General features: G+C 35.4%; 2 protein-coding genes across 2 annotated transcripts; both read right to left on the bottom strand.

The window, feature by feature from the left end:
• Positions 1-858: 858 nt before the first annotated feature.
• LOC121995440 (putative disease resistance protein RGA4) lies at positions 859-4377 on the bottom strand. Its single transcript, XM_042549180.1, has one exon. The coding sequence runs from the start codon at positions 4375-4377 to the stop codon at positions 859-861; it is 3519 nt and encodes a 1172-aa protein (XP_042405114.1).
• Positions 4378-15972: 11595 nt separating this feature from the next.
• LOC121995439 (putative disease resistance protein RGA4) lies at positions 15973-21377 on the bottom strand. Its single transcript, XM_042549179.1, has 6 exons — positions 18551-21377; positions 16696-16838; positions 16512-16585; positions 16383-16455; positions 16237-16292; positions 15973-16099 (listed from the first exon to the last, which is right to left on the bottom strand). The coding sequence occupies exons 1-6, from the start codon at positions 21375-21377 to the stop codon at positions 15973-15975; spliced, it is 3300 nt and encodes a 1099-aa protein (XP_042405113.1).
• Positions 21378-21684: the final 307 nt, after the last annotated feature.

Here is a 21684-nt window from a genome sequence, read left to right as displayed (position 1 = left end):
TATCGACGCTTTCGAATTTATCTTGATAGTAAGTGGAAAAAATTCTGTGAAATTTAGTCGATCATCTTCAAGATTACTCGATTAGAAGAGTTAGATATCTGTATTAAAAAAAAATCTCACATGGCAATAATCCTTTGAGAGAGAAAAATCATAATGTATGAAGCAACAAAATGAAGTCTAGTGGGACATATAATGAACCACATGTATAACTTTAAAGTCACAACTAAAACAAATTTACTTTCAAGACAATATATATAGGATTGAGCAACAATGCCGAGTCCGAACCCTCCGAGAATGAAGCTAGTGGTTAAAGAAAAGCAAAAGATGTGGTGAGCACAAATGAATTTAACGAGCTAAACTCATAATTGAATATCACTAAATGAAAGATAACAACACTAAAATATAATTGAAATAATGCTTATTCAATGCATCTTAGCTGTTATTTTTGGAGTGCTCCAATCGATGTTATCACCTTTGAATTGCAAATGCATTGTATTGTATATGAAAATGTTGCAAACAAAGTACTCTATTTAATTATATATGTATTAAAGGTCTAAATTTTGCCTTTTTCCACAAGACTTCTGAAAGCTCTAAGGATTCTCTTTGTCCATGTTTTAAAAATGTTTTTTAGTTTTAGAAACCTACTAATAACATTCATACATATTAGGGAACTAGATTAAGGTTAATATTGCGTGGACAAATTTTAACACTATCGTTTTTCAATTAAAAAAAAAAAGAAAGAAAGTGCACCCAATACAAATACATAATTATCAAATATATTATAGAGTCAATATGAACTCATAATCTATTTTATTTGTATCTTACCTTTTGAACTATGCCCGGCTGAATATGAGGAGCCTAAGAAATATCAATGAATGGCAGATGTGAGATGATGGGCCAATCTTCCCCGATCTCCCTTTCGCATCTTCTTTTCAATTGTAGGCAGTTGGAAACCCTCAAAGTTTCCAATATAGGTAGATTCTTCAAACCTCTTGGCAAAAGTCCTAATTCTGAGCAGTTGTGGATTGATAGAACACGAAGAGACTCGAGATGCCGTAGCCAGTCAGGCAAGGTCGTTAGCTTGAAAATTTCATCTATGTATAGTTCTTCTAACACATTGCTTGTTGGTTCTGCTGTTATCAACGACTCCAATTCATCACAACAACAAATACCTAATTGTGTGGCATTGTTGCGACCAATATAACTATGATTCTTATATCTCCCATGTACACCAGTTATAAACAATTCTTTGAGAGTGTGCAAGTGTTGCAGTTGCCGCCGTATATCGACATTCTTGTGACAAATCTCTATTTGGAACTTATGTAGTGAATTCAAGATTTGTACGAGTACTTCTGGCTGCACCTTTATACTCGGACAACCTCTGAGACTTAGAGAACGAAGAGAACCAAGGCATCCCACTTCTGACGGAAACGATGCCAAATTGTTAAATCGATAAATGGTCAATGAACGAATCATTTCTAGGTGTTGCATTTCATCGCCAGGAAGACATTGGAGTTGTTTGCACCCTTGGATTTCAAATGTCGTTAAAGATGTGAGGTTTCTGATGCAACCGTTGGGAAGGGATGTCATGTCGTCCATATCCACCAGTCGAAGAAGAGAAAGAGAAGTCAGTCTTCCAACACATGAGAGTAGGTTCCCACTGCACCAAAATATGTCGAGGTATTGGATTGTAGGAAGTCTCGGCATACTTTTCAATCTTGGACAAGCAAAAATCTTCAGACTCTGCAGTTTGGGGAACAACTCGTCGACACCGTGAGATTCTAACCATTCCTCTAAATTATACAACTCATTCAAGATGAGTTCTTGAAGGGAAGGAAAGCCTCCGTGCCCATGGAACTCAACACCCATATGTGTAATGCCATTCATAGACCGTAAGTCAAGCTTCTTGAGAAACTGCAGATTTCCAAACGGAGGAATATGCTCACAACCACGACAATTTTTAAGGCTAACTTCAACGAAATTTGACAACTGTGACTCCATCAACCATGCAGGATATTGTCGGCTCCCATAATTGCATATGCTCAACTTCTTTAAGCTCTTGTTGGGACAAAGATCGTCCAACATCTCCTTATCATATCTCTCTGACCCATTAAACTCTAAGCGTAGTTCACTAAGATCTTTATTCTTCAAGATTTTTCTTCCACCACAAGAGTAATTAGTAAAATCCTTGGAAAATATAATATTCATTTCTCCATGAAGCTTCAAATCCTCAAGTTCTATAATTGAGCATGCACCGGTTCTGTCCCCAGCATAAAAGGCACCTAAACTTTGAAGATTAGTTAGCCGTGACAATCCACAGGGCATGTGTGTCAATCCAAAATTAAAATGGGAAAGAGCACGTAGTAAATCAAGATCCTGAATGTTTTGTATATGGGAAAAAAGAGGTAGAAGCTTTTGAAAATCAAGATGGCGGCAATCAAGTTCCCGAAGGCTTTGCATATTCCCCAACTCTTCTGGTAGCTCTTGAAGTTCCTCATTGAAACTGAGATCGAGATACTGTAAATTGGGGAGAAGGGTTATGGAATCAGGTAGAACTTTAATACCATTCCTAGATAAGTTGAGGTACCTCAAATGTATCAAGTTTCCTATTGATGTTGGCACCTCTATGATGCCATTGCAAGGTAAATCTATCGACCGCAAAAATTTCAGTTCTAAGAAGCCTTCAAACATATTGGTCCTCAAAGGTGAATACACACGTCGGGACATAAAAGTGCGCAAGTACAATGGTTTCTTGCCTAAGACATGAGTCATGCTCGATTCCTCTGATTGACTTATTTTCAAATGATATGTTCGTTTGCCAATGTTTTCCACCGAGTCTTGTTCAGAATTCCAATATACATCTGCAGATACTGATCGTGCCAGATCATGCATCAAATCATGCATCGTGCACCGGGTTACATCTTGAGATGGTACCAAGAGAAAGAATGATCTCAACACAAGATCATCAAAGACACGATCGCCTGCTGTTTCAGCATTAAAATTTCCTTCTGAACGTACAAAACCATTTGCTATCCACAGTTTAATCAGTTCATCCTTTGCCATTATATCATTTTTTGAAAATAGAGAGGCAAATGCAAAACACTTCTTTGACCGCAGAGGGAGAGTGTCATAGCTCAACTTTAGCACAGCTAACACTTGATCTTCCTCATTTCCCAGTTGCCATATTTCGCTGTTCAATACCGAGGACCAATAGGTTTCATCTCGAGTGATGCGGAGCATGCTACCAAGAGAAATGGCTGCCAAGGGAACACCACCACATTTTTTAGCAATTTTTTCACCAATTTCCATCAGGTTTTGATCGACTGCTTGATCTCCGAATGCAAATTGTTGAAACAAGTACAAACAATCATCTCCAGACAACTGTTGTATTTGGTGGATGGTATTGGATGAGCCCATAATTGAAGAGACCTGTTGGCTACGGGTTGTCACCAAAATTCTGCTTCCTCTAGTCCCACATGTTAAGGCTGCTTTCAGCTTACCCCACGCAAATGGATCTTCATTCCATACATCATCCAGCACGAGCAGAAATCTCTTCCCAGATAATGCTTTTTCTAAGTTCTGTCTCACTAAATCTATTTGTGAGATATTGACTGATGCACTGGTAGCCAGCTCTAAAACAGATTTCATTATCTTTGCCAGGTCAAATTCAGCCCCCACAACTGTCCACAACCTTGAACTTTCAAAATGATCTTTCACCCTTGCATCATTGAAAACAAGCTGAGCAAGTGTAGTCTTCCCCAGGCCACCCATCCCTACGATCGCAATGACCTTCAATGTACCATGACTGCTTTCATCATCATCATCATCATCATCCTTTGTTAACATGCCGACAATCATATCCTTCTCTATTTCTCTCCCTATAACATCAAAGCTATTGCGGGAGTGGGTTTCTCTGTAGGGTTTTAGTGACATGTGGCTACTGCTTTGTGGCAAATTAGGAAGAAAGGACTTTTGTCGCAAAATAGAATCCAGACTATTTGTTACAGCTTTTATCATATCACTCATCCTACTCGTAAAAACAATTTGATTATTAGAAGAGAAGAAATCACGCACCGGCTCGAAAGAAGATATTGATGATCTCTGCCTCCGCAAGGCTTCGGTGTCGTAACAATCCATTACATCCTCGAGATCGTAGGCCAAGTATTTGAGCTTCCTCAACCAGTCCTTCACAGCATCTTTATTTAAAGTGTGGGACTCGACATCTTCGATCACCATGTCAATAATCGTCGACAACTCCTTGATATTCTCCATCTTCTCTTCGATATCGGTCATTGCCTTGAGTTTCTCGTCGAGTTGGAAGAGAATTGCCGCCTTGTCAGCTACGAAGCGAGTTGCAGCTACCAAAGCTCCTTCCATAGCTAATGGCTATGTTTGAAACTTAGAACAACAAAGATCCAGAAGCTCTTCTTCGTTGTGCCTGGAAGATTTGGAGAATGTAAATAACCACTAATTTAGACGAAGACAATTCTTTGCAGTTTTTAACAATATGCATTTTTATATATATACGTAAAAGGAAGTCGTCGATGCATACAATGATGGTAAATAAAATAAAATAAAGTGTTGGAAGATCGTAAAAATACAATGGACAACTTCTCTAGGTTTCGTCGCTGCTACATAATTTACTTCCCCAACTTGCATAAAAGACAAGTTTGCCTAATTTTATATGTTCTTGAAAAGATAACTTCCTCCAATCGCATTTAATATCTATTTGAGTTCTATTTTTATATTACATACTATTCATAACACACATGTAGTATGTATAATATAATACGTAAATTTTATAAAATAAATATTTACTGTCAATTAATTCAATAACATTATTCAATAATAATAAATTATTTAAAAATACTAAATTAGGGTCATTATTGTAAAGTTCTGGTCTCTTTGATAATCCGAACTATTTATCACTGAGAGAATGTAATCAATAGAAATTGTAAAGTAATTGTATCAATCACTTTGTAAAAAGAAAACTAGAAATTGGGGTTCTTAAAGATTATAACATTCTAAATATGAAAACAGAGTAAAAATTAGGTTATTAATTATCCCTTTAAGTTATGTAATGAGAATATTCTATATCACCCAAAGAATTGATGAGATAACCAATGAGATACAGAGATGGATAGATGCGATTGTTCTAAAGAATCACTGAGATACATATGCATTGATGTGACTGTATCAATATGTAGAAGAGCCAAAACAAATGTATTGATGTGTTGTGATATAAAAAGAATAAGAAGAAGAAAACTGTAGTAAAAAATGGAAAGGGGAAGAGGAGGAGAGAACGTTGAATCGAAGAACTAATGAGGATTCAAGCGACGAGAAGAAGCGATGCAAATAGTAGAAATTATGTTATTAATTATACCTCAAGATAATTGATACAGATGGATTGATACTTTTATGATTTGAGAAAGAAAAGAAGTTGAAATTTTATATTAACTTAATTTAATTTTGAATTTTACCAAATAAATTGGTGGTTAGTTATTAAAGGTTTCAGATTCTTAATTAAATTACTAGTGATCGTGCACACACGTCGCGTGTGTAATATAATACATTGAAATTACATTGAGCCTTTATAATGAAATTATATTAATTAAAACATTTTAGTATTAAAATACTAAAGTAGAGTAATTAGTAGAGTTATTAGGGTAAAATACCTGACTTTTGAAAATCTGAATTATTTGGGTCTTTGAAAATCTAAATTGTTTGGATTTTCGAGTGTCACCCATATGGCTTCCCTATGAAAAAAATTAATTTAATTTAATATTATACTTATCTTAGTAAAAAAACCTAAGAAAAGTATATTTTTTAACATTGTCGGTCTAAAATATTTATTGAAGCTTCTGATCATAGTGTTGTCAATTCTAAGATGTGAGACTAAAGAGAACTATATTTTTTTATATAAAACAACCAGAGAAAATTAATGATGAGAAAAATTCATAATAATATGTCGCAGCTGAGTCTCGAAATCTAGATCACTGATTGTTTCGCTTGTGGAATTACTAATAAACCTTGGAATTATTTTTAGTGTGAATAGAAAAAAGGATATTAACGTAAATTTATTTTAGGCTTCACCAAAGTTAGTTAGTAAAGGGGAGAGATTTTTAATAAAATAATAAGATATATAGATAATATATATATATATATAGAGAGAGAGAGATTTGATCTCATGCGCGACGCGCACAGTGCGCAGAGATCAATTCAATAGGTTTTTTTTTATTTTTTTAAAAATATTTTTAATTAAAAAAATTAACATTTCCTTATATAAATTTTTAATACATTAATATATCCCCTCAACATATTTCAATACTCAATAAATACTTAAATTATTTTATTTTATTTTTTAAACCAAACACTATAACCTAATTGGAAAGCCTGAACCCTAGAGGTAAAATCTAAAAAAAAAAAAAAGTTTTGATACTATAACCCAAAACCTGAACCCTAGAGGTAAAATCTAAAAAAAAAATAGCTTTGATACTATAACCCAAAGCCTGAACCCTAAATAGCTTTGATACTATAACCCAAAGCCTGAACACTAGAGGTAAAATCTAAACAAAAATTAACTTTGATACTATAACCCAAAGCCTGAACCCTAAAAATAAAATTTTTAAACAATATTTTAATTATTTTTTTAATTCAAAAATTTTAAAAAATTAAAAAAAACTAAATTCAAGTGATATCCTGCGCGCGCGCACAGTCGTGCACTGTGCGGGCGCGCAGGATATCAACTTTGTGTGTGTATATATATATATATATATATATATATATATATATATATATAGTTTTGATATGCTGCGCGATGCCACAGTACGCGACTATGCGCATCACGCAGCATATCAACTTCTTTTTTTTTAAATTATTTTTTTTAAGATTTTGAATTTTAAAAAATTCAAACATTTCCTAATATAAAATCTTAATACATAGATATATCTCCTAAACATGTTACAATACTCTATAATTACTTAAATTTATTCCATTTTTAATTTGTTTTAATTAAACATTATAATCCAATTGGGAAGCCTGAACCCTAGAGGTAAAATCTTAAAAAAAAAATTAGTTTAAAAATTATAACCCAATTGGAAAGACTGAAGCCTAGAAATAAAATCTTAAAAAATATTTTAATTATTTTTTTAATTCAAAATTTAAAAAAATTTAAAAAAAAAACAAAGAAATTTTAAAATAAAAAAAAAATCAATATTTCCTTATATAAATCCCTAATACATTAATATATCCCCTTAACATATTACAATACTCCGTAAATACTTAAATTTATTTCATTTTTATTTTTTTTTAACTAATCACTATAACCCAATTGGGAAACCTGAACCCTAGAGGTAAAATCTTTAAAAAAAAATTAGCTTAAAAATTATAATCCAATTAGAAAGTCTGAACACTATAAATAAAATTTTAAAAAATATATTTTAATTAAAATTTTAATTCAAAGTTTAAAAAAATACAAAGGAATCTGATATACTGCGCGACGCGCACAGTCGCGCACTGTGCGCGTCGCGCAGTATATCAAAATCGTGTATATATATATATATATATTCTATTTTAAATTGTTTTTATAAAACTTGATTTTTATTGATAATTATCTAATTTCTAAAATTGCACTTAAAATTTTAAAAACCAAATTAAACTGAACTAAAATTCAATTAGGTCTCTATTATATTAATTAAATTCTATCATAAATGTTTTTTAAAAAATATTTAATTTTTTCATTATATCAATTAATACGTTATATTGATTAAAAAAATCAATATAAATAAAGGAATTCGATTTAACTTAAAATTTTCATCTTTTCTATTTGTTTTCTCATAAATGACTAAATTATAGTAAAAATTTTAATTTGATTTATTATTTCTAAAAAAATAAATCACACAAAATTAATTCTTTTCAACATAAATTACATTACAGGAAAAATTGAATTAGCATGGGAGGCACAGTCATCGTAATCATTAAGTATATATCCCTTGTTCAAGAGTGATCTTATATTTTGTATTCGGGGTTATGCAAGATTAAAGCATAAGAATAGTCAAATAAATCAAATTATTATTAATTACATTAACTAAAATTCTTTTCAATCTTCCTCCATTGCTTACCGTGTCCTCTTATTGATTCAATATATCTCTGAGTATGTGTCATGCCATGTCAAAGTTTTTTCAAGTTAATCCTTCTATTGAATATGTGCAAAGCTATATTATTAATAATATTCAAAATCTCTTGAACTCATCTTTTTTTTTTTCCATTAACAAATGTTTTCTTTTATCTCACTCTACAAATCTATATTATCTCACCCTATAAAAGGTCATCGTCAGGCGGGAGGTCAGAGTCAAGATGATCAAGACCCGATTATTCGTTCGATCGGGCGAACCACCTTCCCGATCGGCACGAGGAGTAGCCGGTTCGACATCACTACAACTCGGCCAGGTACCGAGCTTCCGACGCTCAGGGAAGTCTCATCGAAGCACGCGCCTAGCGACCGTCCCGCTCGGACTCTCACCAGGTCCCAGATCCAGTAATGCAGAGGCGTAGCTCCCTCGCTTGGCAATAGGGGTCAGGACGGTCGAATAGTGGACGAGCGGCCTTCCCGCTCGACCCCAGAGACGACAGCGCCAGAACAACCGGCGGTTAGCCGAGTGGCTCTTCCACTCGGCCCCAAGAAGAGTAGACATCTAATGGGAATGGATCAGCTGAGCGGCTCTCTTGCTCGGCACTCTCCCGCTCGGCCCAGTAACAAACAAAGAGAGCAGCTGGGGATATCTTCCTAGGGACTAGTGTCGCCGACAGACGACATGGTTGGTGGCAGTGTCAGACAGAGAATCGTACGGTGGAAGTTTCCACTATCACGTCAGGGATATGCTCAGGCTGTTAAAGTATGGCGTCAGACACGCTTTTCTGACATGCACTTTCCAGGTATGCTTTAAGGAGTGTGCACGCCTCAGGAAGCGTGCACGCACATCCCGAGAGCCCTCTATAAGGACCCCCAGACTTCGACGGAGGTAGACTCACTTCTATTGTAGCTACTATTACACTGTTGCTGTCTCGTCTTCATCTTCCTGCCGCCGGTGACTGACTTGAGCGTCGGAGGGCCATCGCGGGGGAACCTCTCCCTGGCTTGGCACTAACGACTTGTGGTTGTAGGATCAACTCGTCGAAAGTCCAAACACAATCAGCAGTAGCACTACGCCCCCAGCATCCGTTAGCTCGACTCTTAGATAGGATCACTATACTTGTAATTTTCTAATATTTTTTTGGGAAAGTAAATGTATTATACACCCAAATAAAACATACAAGATACAATCATAGGATGATGGATATATAGCAAACGATTAATGAGTGATGAGTCTGAAGGCTTACTTCTCTAATGTGAAAAGTCCACATTCGAAGGTAGTGATGATGGGCCCATCTCACCTAAAGCGACTCCCTTCTATTTTGGATGTTCCATACGATCCATCATAGAAGAGCCATATCCATCATTGTAAGTCACGTATGCCATAACCATCTTCATCCTTAGGAAGACATATAGTAGCCCAAGATATTGGTGGATGTTTTATTGACTATATAAAAGAACAAGAGATGTCATAAATTTTACTAATATATAACTCCACTAGATATTGGGAGAATACATATCCAAAAACATTCAGCCCCTTGGAGTACCAATCTTACCAATTCCTATCTTCCGGCATGAGAAAGAGTGTGCTTTGGCTAAGATATTACTTTCTTTGTGATTGAGTCAAGGAGTGATCCATAATTCGCAATTAGTATTTTTTCCATATATTGCTAATGGAATACCAAGATATAGAAAGGGGAATGCGCCTTATTGAAAACTGATTATTTGTAGCAACTCCTCCTTTAATTGATCACTAACCCTGACCATGTATATATTTGGTTTAAGCGAGTTTGCTCGAAGCCCCGCTTTGTCACCAAAAATCATTAAACATTCCATAATGAGGTTAAGTGTAGGGACATCCTCCCTTGCAAACAATAAGAGGTCATCAACATATATGCTAGATGTGTGAGCTCTACTTGACACTTTGGATGATAATGAAAAATATTTTTTCCAAAAATTTCCTTCATAGAGCTTGAAAAAACTTCTAAACATAGACCAAATATTAATGGAGATAGAAGGTCACCTCATCTCAAACTTCTCCTTCTACTAAAAAATTCATGTAATTCACCATTTACACTTACGGAGTAAGATATGTGGTAATGCATTCTTATATCCATCCATAAAATTGTTGAGGAAAATCAAAACCAATAAGAGCAAACATAAGAAAACCCCAATCAATCGTATCAAAAGCCTTGAGCAAGTTAATTTTGATCACACATCTTGGAGAAATCCTCTTGCGGCCATACTTCCTTAGTAGTTCTTGAGCCAAATATATGTTGTCACCAATGGACCAGTTTTTTATGAAGGCCACTTGAGCCGGATGCAATAATATATCCATAACCTTTGTCAATCTAGCCTCCAAAACTTTGTAGATAACCTTGTAGAATACCGTACAACATGATATTGACCTAAAATTCGAAACCCTTGGAGAATGATCAGATTTGGGAATAAGGGCTATCAAGGTGTGATTCCATTGTTTAAAGAGCCGACCAATAGTGAAAAACTCCTTTATCGCCATGGTAAAATCATCCCCTACTATATCCCAAGCCGCCGTGTAGAATTTTGCATTATAACCATCCAAACCGGAAGCTTTATCCACTCTAATATCAAATAAGGCTTCCTTTATCTCTCACTACAGCCAATCTGCACAAAGACAACACCACAAAGATAACGATTTTAGAAAAAGCTGTTGTAAATTTAGTAAAAGACAATGATTTTTTATAAAACCATTGTCTTTGATGCAACAGTTACCCTAAAAGAACGTTGTAACAACAGTTGAGACAATAATTAAATGAACCATTATAAAAGATAATATTTTCACAATGCTTGGAATAAGGTGCATAAACTGTTATTGCTGTACTAATAAGACAATGGTTTATACCGTTATTAATGAAATTAAAATTTGTTGTGTTTTTTTTACCCCAAACTCCTGCTAAAAATTTTAGCAACGTGCATTTTGTGTGCTATAAATAATTTTTTTTACTGAGATCGTGCTCACCCTTGTGACTTATTTTATTTTGACCACGCCCAAAATTTCCCCGTTGCCTGCCTCATTGTTCCTTTGCCTCCTTGGCCCCCCGTGCTAAGGCAACAAATTGACTGATAAGCAAAGGTGGGGATGGTGATGGGGGGTGACTTGATAAGCTGCTGTCGCCACCCTACTCAGACCAGGTGCTGGAGAACGTGCTTCAGTTCTTGGTCTACCGAAGGGACCAGAACACGACGTCGTTAGTTTGTCAGTCATGGTACCACACCGAGGTATAGACCCAACGTGAGCTCTTCATTGGGAATTGCTACGATGTGTCATCGGTGCACGTGCTACGGTGATTTTGCGACGCCCGAGGCTCGTGCTCAAGAGGCACCCCCATTTCGTCGATTTCAACCTGGTTCCACTTGGCTGGGACGCCCGCTTCTCCCTCTGGCTCTCCGCTATGCCCTCCATCAACCCCTAGCTTAAGCGTGTCTACCTCAAGTGGATGACTGACACCGACCTCACCCTCCTCGCCCGCTCCTTCCCCTCCTTTAGCGATCTCACGCTCATATGCTGCAATGAGTTCAGTACCCCTGGTCTCGCCATCACTGCTGAGCTCTGCAGTTTATCCTCTCTGACACATTCCCTCCTTGAGCTGATTTGAAACTTTAGGATCTAACTTCGCTCATCCACCCCTAAAATTCCTCGATTTGGATCAGAATTCCTTCAATTGATTGTTCCGATCTACTTGCAGGAATCTTACAGTCTTGGATCTAATCAAGAATGATGTGAAGGATGAGGAGCTCATTGACTGGATCTCGAGGTTCCCGGAGACAAGTACCTCTTTGGAGCTCCTGTTTGAGTGCATGAGTTCCAGACAGCAGCCGCATCTGAAGCTCTCTTGCAACTGTCGTCATCCATCTCAGATGTGTTGGGTCTATCTCTTCATTATGATTATGCTTGTTGAATGTTGTTGGTTGTCTTTCTTTGAGTTAACATATAATTGATTGAATGCTTGTAATGGGATTTGCTCCCATGTTTAAAATTGCATGTTTTAGGTTTGAATTGCTAGATGCATATTAGGTGTTCGATGAATTTCCCCAATCACTTGTATTTTTTTTTCATTTCTTGCAATTAGGTTAGTTTAATTCTTGCATGTCTTGTCTCTTTCAATTGTTTTAAGTTCTTGTTTTTGTTTGGACGCAATTAGATTAGATTAGTATAAGTTTCATTCATGCTTTACATTATGTTGCTTTTAATTTTCTAGCAATTATAGTTTAAGTTAGCATAGATTCCCTTAATTTACATTGCCTTTCATTTATTATGATTAGATTTCATACTTGCTTTGTTATTTCATCCTATCATTACATTCCTCCATGCTGCTCGCTAAGGGGAGGGAAAATTTATGTAGCCGACTACAAATAGTTGGAACTAATTTAGCTCCTTATTGTTGTTTCTGTTGTATAGGATATATGTCTTAAACGCCTATGCCACAACATGGATAAATTCTCATCAGTCAATTTATTTTTTGTGCCTATACTATGCATTATTATGTTGTTAATCATAGGAGTTATGGTATTTAATTTATAAATCTTATCAACCATGGAACCATTGTCAACCAACACTGAATTAAAGAAAATACTGAACATTCATGTCTGTCTAAATGAACAATAATAACCTAATTTGTCTAAATAAGAAATTGAAATTAAATTCTATTAAAAAGATAATACAATAAATATATTTTATAAATCCAGAAAGATATTAGTCCCTAAATAAAGCCTAAAAATATCAATCAACTCTACTTTAATCTTCTTTCTATTCCCCATATAGATGTATCTTTCACCATCGAGCAGAAGTCGGTTCCTGAGATAGCCCTGCATAGTGCCACTTATGTGAGTAGTAGCACCTGTATCTATCCACCAAATGTTAGTGGGTACAATAGCCAAATTGACTTATAAACTAATAAAGTTGAGAAATATACCTTTCTTTATACGTCAGTTAGCATATTTGGGAAAGTCTTTCTTCATATGATATTTCTTCTTCCAAAAGAAATAAGTGGACTCATTATTCTATTTCTTTTGCTCCTTATGACCAACACCCTCAAAATCTACAGTTTACTTTTCCTTTCCTTTATTGATCCTTTTTATCTTCTTGCCCAAACCTTGAGAACCAGATGATAGGTGAGCATTTTCAGGTGTCTCACACCTCAGTCTATTCTCTTCTTGCATGCATTAAGCTATAAACTCATTTATGTCCACTTTTTCTTTTGAGTATTATAAGAAATCTTAAACGTAGTGAATCATGCAGATAGAGACATCAAAATGAAATGTACTAACATTGACTCAGATATATCGAGTTTAAGTTTTTACAGACTTGTGATGATATTGGACATCTCCATAATGTACTCCCTAATGTTTCTTTTACTATTATACCATATAGTTATCAATTTCGAAAGAAGTGTGGTACTCTCGACCTTTTAATTTGTTATAAAATAATCTGCTAATTGGCTAAGGAAACTCCTAGCATTTTCTCCCTCAGTTATTAAGTCTTCAATTAGTGCTATAATGGAAAGTCTCATGATACTTAGACACATGCGGTTTGATCACTCCCACTTTTAAAGTTCTACCTTCTATTCTATAGTGCTAGCACTAGTAAGGGTGCGGGGTAATCATATCTTAATGCATAGTCTAAGTTCATATAGCCTAAGACTATGACAAAGTATTATTTTCATTCAACAAAATTTGAATCAGTGAGTGTGAAGATGTTATTAATGCTAGTAGTAATAGACTGCACTGAAATTAAAGAGTGAAAAATAATGTAAGCTCATGATTTAATTAAAGCCAAGAACATATAATAAACAAAAGGTTATAAAATTAAAATAAAATTTAAATGCATATGAATGGACACTTTATGAGATATTAAATACAATATTGTATTTTACTCTATGGACTAAATATAATTTGTTAATGGCCTCTGATATAACTCAATCTTTAGTTAGCCACATAATGTGTCTTTTTTTGGACTGACCCATTGTATGCATAACACGATACTTTATATGAGTTATAAATTGGTCCATAGCTTACAACAACCTTAATCTGTCATACAACATGTCTTCCTTTGGGCTGATATATTTTGTGCATGATCTGAATAAAATAAATTTTGTTCTATAGTTATAGAGTACCCGTAAACATATATCCGACATAAAAATAATTTTCCTTTGGGTCAATTACTTTTAGCATAGATACACGTCTATCCATATAAAATATACTAAACTTACCCAAAATGTCTTCCTTTGGGCCATATAATAATTCAATTTAGTAGTACATGTATAGATAAAACCAAAAAACCCTAGCAATGCTAATCTAATATTCAGTCATACGATAAAACTTAATTGCTCAGAACTAGGCTTATCAATCGATTGACAATGTGTATCAATTGATTGGTATCATCCCATCGATCCCACTAGTCGATTATAGAACCTTCTGTATTCGATAATACACTGATCAATCAATTGATGATTCATGACAATTGATTAGCAATCACCAATCAATTCACCAATGCCTTGTGTGCTTGATTTCCATATTGACAATTAATTACTGAAAATTAGTAATCGATTGCCGCAAGAAATCGATCCATCTGTAGTGTAAAATCTGAAATAATACATGGTGATGCAGACTTATCTAGCTATTTTCTGACAAGTTTGAAAATGCCAAAATCTTACATAAAAGCAAAATTATTATTTTGGTGCATGACCAGCAGATTTCAACCTATTAATCGATTGATAAAATTAGATTGACACCATTAAATTGATTGACTTGATTGATTGAAAATTAATTCCGTATTTGATCCAGTTGTACTAATCAATTGATGAAATTTATCAATCGATTAGTGTCAATTGAATCGATTGGATAATTGATTCGGCTTAGTTCTGCTCGTAATTTTAGACTCGATAATCGATTGCTCAACCAAGACAATTGGTTACACCGTCACAATTTTGACCTAGAATAGATCAAATGTGATAATTATTCTCGAAGACGGCGGCGATTTACCTTTGTTCTTCATGAAATCATGAAAGCATAGAAGAGCAAGTCTTTCCTAGGTTTCTATTACATAATTTCAACCATCAAATACTATTAAACATTGATCAAGCATGAAATTAAAGGATCGACCAAAAACTCAAAAACTTCAGACCGTGAAAAATGATAAAATAGAGTTTTGACTTTGATACCAATTAAAAGAGTTAATTATTTTCCCTAATCTCAAGATTTCTAAGAATAAATAAAGAAATCAAACAGAGAAACACAAGAAACCTAAGCAAGATCTAGTTTCATCAGATCATGGCAATCCAAAATAGAAGCTTAAACCAAAAGTGACAAGGATCTAATTGAACCGTTATTGTCCTTGTCCTAGCATTATCGGTTTAATCCCTATGGAAAAAGATATAACGGAAAAAAGAAGGTCTTTCAAGGGACTTAGGATTGACGGTGCTACAAAACCTTCATCAATGGAGAATAAAGGGATATGTCAAGATATCCTAAACCAACATTCCTCAATGGAAACAAAGGGATATGTCAAGATATTGTAAATCTTTGGGGATCAACCATATATATAAGGAAATCCGATCTATTATCAACTCATAGATGATAATGAATCTTATTACGTGCTCTACACATTAAACCGATTTTTAATAACCTAAAATATAATAACCTTAAGTTAGAAAACTTTAATAGATTGCTGTGTATTCAGCCCAACTTATAATTAAGCCTTATAACCAACATGAAGATCAATATCAAGTGAAAGTGACGTTAAATGGACAGCTTATAAAATATCGACATGGAAAAAAGTAAGAAAAATCTCTCATATATAATACCTATAGTAAATTTTCAGATAGTTTCTGCATCAGATTATTCTGTATTTTTAATTTTTCGCTGGCCTCCAAGAAAGCTTTCTCTTTAGATGACCATATCGATTTTTCTACCTCCATTTCTAAAGGGTATCTGCAAATTGCTGCAGATCAAATGGAAATGAAGAAATTGGATGAAGTTCATAAGAAAAATACCAGAATCAGTGTTCCAAATGAAAGTTGCAAAAAATAATTATTATTCCCATCTCTTCTTTTTCTCTTAACACAGACTTCATAGAGGACTCCATTTCTTTCAAAACTGATTCAGACTCAACCAATCTCTCTGCCTGTAGCAATAGAACATGTGAAAGACAAACCATTAGGAAAAAGGAAACAAGATAAAGTAAAGGGAAATGTTTATCTTAAGTGGGACACACCATGGCCACCATCTCCTTCAATGACTTTATCTCAGAACCAGCAGTGCCTAACTTCTCCGAAAGGGCCTCTATTCTGAATTCAAAAATTCATTCCTTGAGAGTGCTTCTTCCTTTTCACTAAATGCACACAGCAAAGCCTCATTCAAACAAGTGAGCTCAACCTCCATTTCAAAGACATGAAGCTCGAGTTTTTGCTGGTCTTCCTAAACAAACAAATGGAGCTTTATATCTATAGTAATTGCAGTCTAATCAATTGGCACAAGATCATATGAAATATGAAAAGATTAAAATATAACAGAATAAGAAACCTGACCTGAAGATTTTCCTCAATCATGTTGACAGCCTTTTGCCGGTTATAATCACTTGATTTAGAGTCATGCATCCTAGCACCAAGGGAGTCACGTCTCCAAATGTCACGCATCCTAACACCCTTTTGCCAGTTTTGGATCTTCTCCTCTGAACCACTCAGAAGGCACACTTTCAAAATGCATAGGGTCTTTCTTTATTTTGGATTGTTTAAAGCCTTGTTCTTCTTATTATTCTCAGCTAAAAGTTATCATCCCAGGTCGGGTCTTAGGTGGGGTTAATTGTAGAGATAAGTAACCATAACATTAATGCATAATTATTTCTTCTTCTTATCCAAAAAAAAACTTGCAAGATGAAATTAAAGAGACAGAATCATTGTCTAGTGGACATGGAATTATACCAATTGCCTACTATGATTCTGGTGTTCTTTCAACAACTAGATTCTCTGGTTGGATTTTAGAATTTTAACAGATTATTGATGTAGAGTAGCTTCGCAAATTTTCCGATAATGTACCTCTCTTTATTGGTTTCCTACTCAAGTTTCTTGATTTTATCTTGACAAAATTGCAGATTAGTGATAATGCCTTAAGTTGCCTAGAAAGTGATCATGCCTTTAGTTATCTATTAACAAGGATTTAAGATGGTAAATGCTCACATGTTATTGTGGACTTGTGGTAATTTTAACTTGTAAATGTTTATCAATGAGATTTACACAAAATAACATGAGTATCATTTTTACAAAGATCGCCACAATATTGTTCTTGAGAATTCCTCTATTTGGAGTCTTCTTGTGTCAATTTCAGTTGAGTACTTTTATTAATTTTCATTTTCTTAGAAACATTTTAACAGAACCTTTTCTATTTTATACAAAAGTGCATCATCATATAAGAAAAACACTACAATGTATGCAAATAACAGGATCAAATCACATAACTGCCAACTCTATGTCAATATCATGTAGTTTATTTATTACAACATAACGACACCATAAAGCAACAACAAGATCTCACACTGGCAGTAAACCTTTAAGAGAGAAAAATCATAATGTATCAAGCAATAAAATGAAGTCTAGTGTGACATTATAATGAACCACATGTATAACTTAAAGCTTCAACTAGAATAAATTTACTTTCAAGATACAATATATATGATTGAGCAACAACTAAGATCTCATGCTGAGTCTAAATCCTCCGTGACTGAATATAGTGGTTAAAGAAAAGCAAAGGATGTGATGATCACAAAAGAATTAAATGAGTTAAAAGTTAAAAAAAACATAATTGAATATTACTAAATGAAAGATAACAACAGTAAAATATTATTGAATTATGCTTATTTAATACATCTTACCTATTATTTTTGGAGTATTCTAATCAATTTGAACACATGGCAGATGTGAGATGATGGACCAATCTTCGCCTTTCTCCCATCTTCTTTTCAATTGTGGCAACATATGTAGATTCTTCAAACCCCCTAATTCCATGTATGTGGAGTGATAGAACAGTTGTGGAGTGATAGAACACGAAGAGACTTGAGATGCTTTAGCCAGTCAGGCAAGGTCGTAAGATTGGAAATTCTATGTATGTATAGTTCTTCTAACACATTGCTTGTTGGTTCTGCTGTCATCAACGACTCCAATTCATCACAACAACAAATACCTAATTGTGTGACATTGTTGCCATCAATGCAACTATGCTTCATATTTATCCCATGTGCACCCGTTATAAACAATTTTTTGAGCGTGTGAAAGTGTTGCAGTTGCCCTCGTACATCGACATTCTTGTAACAAATATCTATTTGGAACTTATGTAGTAAATTCATTATTTGTACGAGTACTTCTGGCTGCACTATTATACTTGGACAACCTCTGAGACGTAGAAAGCAAAGAGAACCGAGGCATCCCACTTCTGACGGTAAGGATGCCAAATTATCACACCTGTCAATGGTCAATGTACGAATCATTTCTAAGTGCTGCATTTCATCGCCAGGAAGACATTGGAGTTGTTTGCACCCTTTGATTTCAAATGCCGTCAAAGATGTGAGGTTTCTGATGCAGCCATTAGGAAGGGATGTCATGTCGTCCATGGCCTCCACTCGAAGAACAGAAAGAGAAGTCAGTCTTCCAACGCATGGGAGTAGGCTCCCACTGCAGTATGATATGTCAAGGTATTGGATCCTAGGAAGCCTTGGCATACTTTTCAATTTAGGACATTTGACAATAAACAACGTCTTTAGTAAAGGGAACGATTCATCGACATAATCAGACTCTGACCATTCCTCTAAGTCATCCATCCTATCCAAGTAGAGTTCTTGAAGGGAAGGAAAGCCTCCGAACCCATGGAACTCAGCACCCATCTGTGTAACGGCATTCATTTTGTGCAATTCAAGCTTCTTAAGAAACTGCAGATTTCCAAATGGAGGAATGTGCTCACAACCACGGCAGTTTTTAAGGCAAACTTCAACCAAATTTGGCAACTGTGATTCTATCAACAATTCTGGAAATTGTCGGCTCCCATAATTGCATATGCTTAGCTTTTTTAAGCTACTGTTGGGACAAAGATCCTCCAACATATCCTTGTCATTACTTTCTGAACAATTAAACTTTAAGCGTAGTTCATTAAGATGTTTATTCTTCAAAATTTTTCTTCCACCGCAAGAGTAGTTTGTAAAATTCTCTGAAAATTGAATTTTCATTTCTCCATGGAGCTTCAAATCCTCAAGTTCTATGATTGAACATGCGCCAGCTCCATCCGCAGCAGCAAAGAAAGATAAACTTCGAAGATTAATTAGTCGTGACAACCCGCAGGGCATGTGTGTCAATCTTAAATGATGGCAATAAAGATATTGTAAATTGTGGAGAAGGGTAATGGAGTCGGGTAGAACTTTAATCCTATTCTTAGATAAGTTGAGGTACCTCAAATGTATCAGATTTCCTATTGACGTCGGCACCTCCTTGATTTTATTGCCAGTTAACTCTAACACCCGCAAATATTTCAGTTCTGAGAAAACAATTTCAAGCTGATCGCCGTTTAAACTAACATAGTTCAATATAAGGGTACGCAAGTACAATGGCTTCTTGCTTAAGGCCCGAGTAACTTTCGATGTATTTGCCAAGTATATGTGCAAATGATATGTTCTGTTTCCAATATGTTTCACCGAGTCTTGTTTAGAATTACAATATACATCTGCAGATACTGATCGTGCCAGATCATGCATCAAATCATGCATCGTGCACTTGGTTACATCTTGAGATGGTATCAAGAGAAAGAATGATCTCGACACAAGATCATCAAAGACACGGTTGCCCACTGTTTCAGCATCAAAATTTCCTTCTGAACTTACGAAACCATTTGCTATCCACAATTTTATTAGTTCATCCTTTGCCATCCTATTATTTTTTGAGAATAGAGAGGCAAATGCAAAACACTTCTTTGATCGTGGAGGGAGACTGTCATAGCTTAACTTTAGTACAGCTAACACTTTATCTTCCTTGTTTCCCAGCTGCCAAATTTCACTGTTCAATACCGAGGACCAATAGGGTTCATCCCGGGTGATGCGGAGCATGCTACCAAGAGAAATGGCAGCCAAGGGAACACCACCACATTTTTTAACAATCTTTTCACCAATTTCCATCAAGTTTTGGTCCACTGCTTCATCTCCAAATGCAAATTGTTGAAACAAGGACAAACAATCATCTCGGGACAATTGTTGTATTTGGTGGGTGGTATTGGACGAGCCCATAATTGAAGAGACCTGTTGGCTACGGGTTGTCACCAAAATTTTGCTTCCTCTCGCCCCACATGTTAAGGCTGGTTTCAATACATTCCACTTTGTTGCGTCTTCATTCCATACATCATCCAACACCAACAGAAATTTCTTCCCAGATAATGCTTTTTCTATTTTCTGCCTCACTAAATCTATTTGTGAGATGTTGACTGATGCACCAGTAGCCAATTCTAAAACAGACTTCATTATTTTTGCCGGGTCAAATTCAGCCCCCACAACTGTCCACATTCTTGAACTTTCAAAATGAGCTTTCACCCCCTCGTCATTGAAAACAAGCTGAGCAAGTGTAGTCTTCCCTAGGCCACCCATCCCAACAATGGTGATGACCTTCAATGTACCATGAGTACTGCTTTCATCATCATCATTTGTTAACATGCCGACAATCATATTCTTCTCTATTTCTCTCCCTATAACATCAAAGCTATTGCGGGAGTGGGTTTCTCTGTAGGGATTTAGTGACATGTGGCTACTGCTTTGTGGCAAATTAGGAAGAAAGGACTTTTGTCGCAAAATAGAATCCAGACTATTTGTTACAGCTTGTATCATATCACTTATCCTACTCGTAAACACAATTTGATTATTAGAAGAGAAGAAATCACGCACCGGCTCGAAAGAAGATATTGATGATCTCTGCCTCCGCAAGGCTTCGGTGTCGTAACAATCCATTACATCCTCCAGATCGTAGGCCAAGTATTTGAGCTTCCTCAACCAGTCCTTCACGGCATCTTTATTTAAAGTATGGGACTCGACATCTTCGATCACCATGTCAATAATCGTCGACAACTCCTTGATATTCTCCATCTTCTCTTCGATATCAGTCATTGCCTTGAGTTTCTCGTCGAGTTGGAAGAGAATTGCCGCCTTATCAGCTACGAAGCGAGTTGCAGCTACCAAAGCTCCTTCCATAGCTAATGGCTATGTTTGAAACTTAGAACAACAAAGATCCAGAAGCTCTTCTTCGTTGTGCCTGGAAGATTTGGAGAATGTAAATAACCACTAATTTAGACGAAGACAATTCTTTGCAGTTTTTAACAATATGCATTTTTATATACATAAAAGAATGTCGTCGATCCATACAATGATGGTAAATAAAATAAAATAAAGTCTTGGATGATCGTAAAAATACAATGGACAACTTCTCTAGGTTTCGTCGCTGCTACATAATTTACTTCCCCAACTTAAATAAAAGACACGTTTGACAAGTTTGTATGCT

This window comes from Zingiber officinale, chromosome 6A (assembly GCF_018446385.1).
Source record: "Zingiber officinale cultivar Zhangliang chromosome 6A, Zo_v1.1, whole genome shotgun sequence".
Lineage (NCBI taxonomy): Eukaryota > Viridiplantae > Streptophyta > Magnoliopsida > Zingiberales > Zingiberaceae > Zingiber > Zingiber officinale.
Note: the sequence above shows the minus strand (reverse complement) of the source record. Positions and strands in the feature narration are given on the sequence as shown.

Coding starts and splice junctions, on each gene's coding strand:
- LOC121995440 (XM_042549180.1), bottom strand. CDS start 4,377: ATGGAAGGAGCTTTGGTAGCTGCAACTCGCTTCGTAGCTGACAAGGCG.
- LOC121995439 (XM_042549179.1), bottom strand. CDS start 21,377: ATGGAAGGAGCTTTGGTAGCTGCAACTCGCTTCGTAGCTGATAAGGCG. Junction 16,839..18,550: donor TTGCTTTCTACGTCTCAGAG/GTTGTCCAAGTA, acceptor TGAGTGGTTCAG/AGGAGAAGATCCAAAACTGG. Junction 16,293..16,382: donor TGAAGGAGATGGTGGCCATG/GTGTGTCCCACT, acceptor CTATTGCTACAG/GCAGAGAGATTGGTTGAGTC.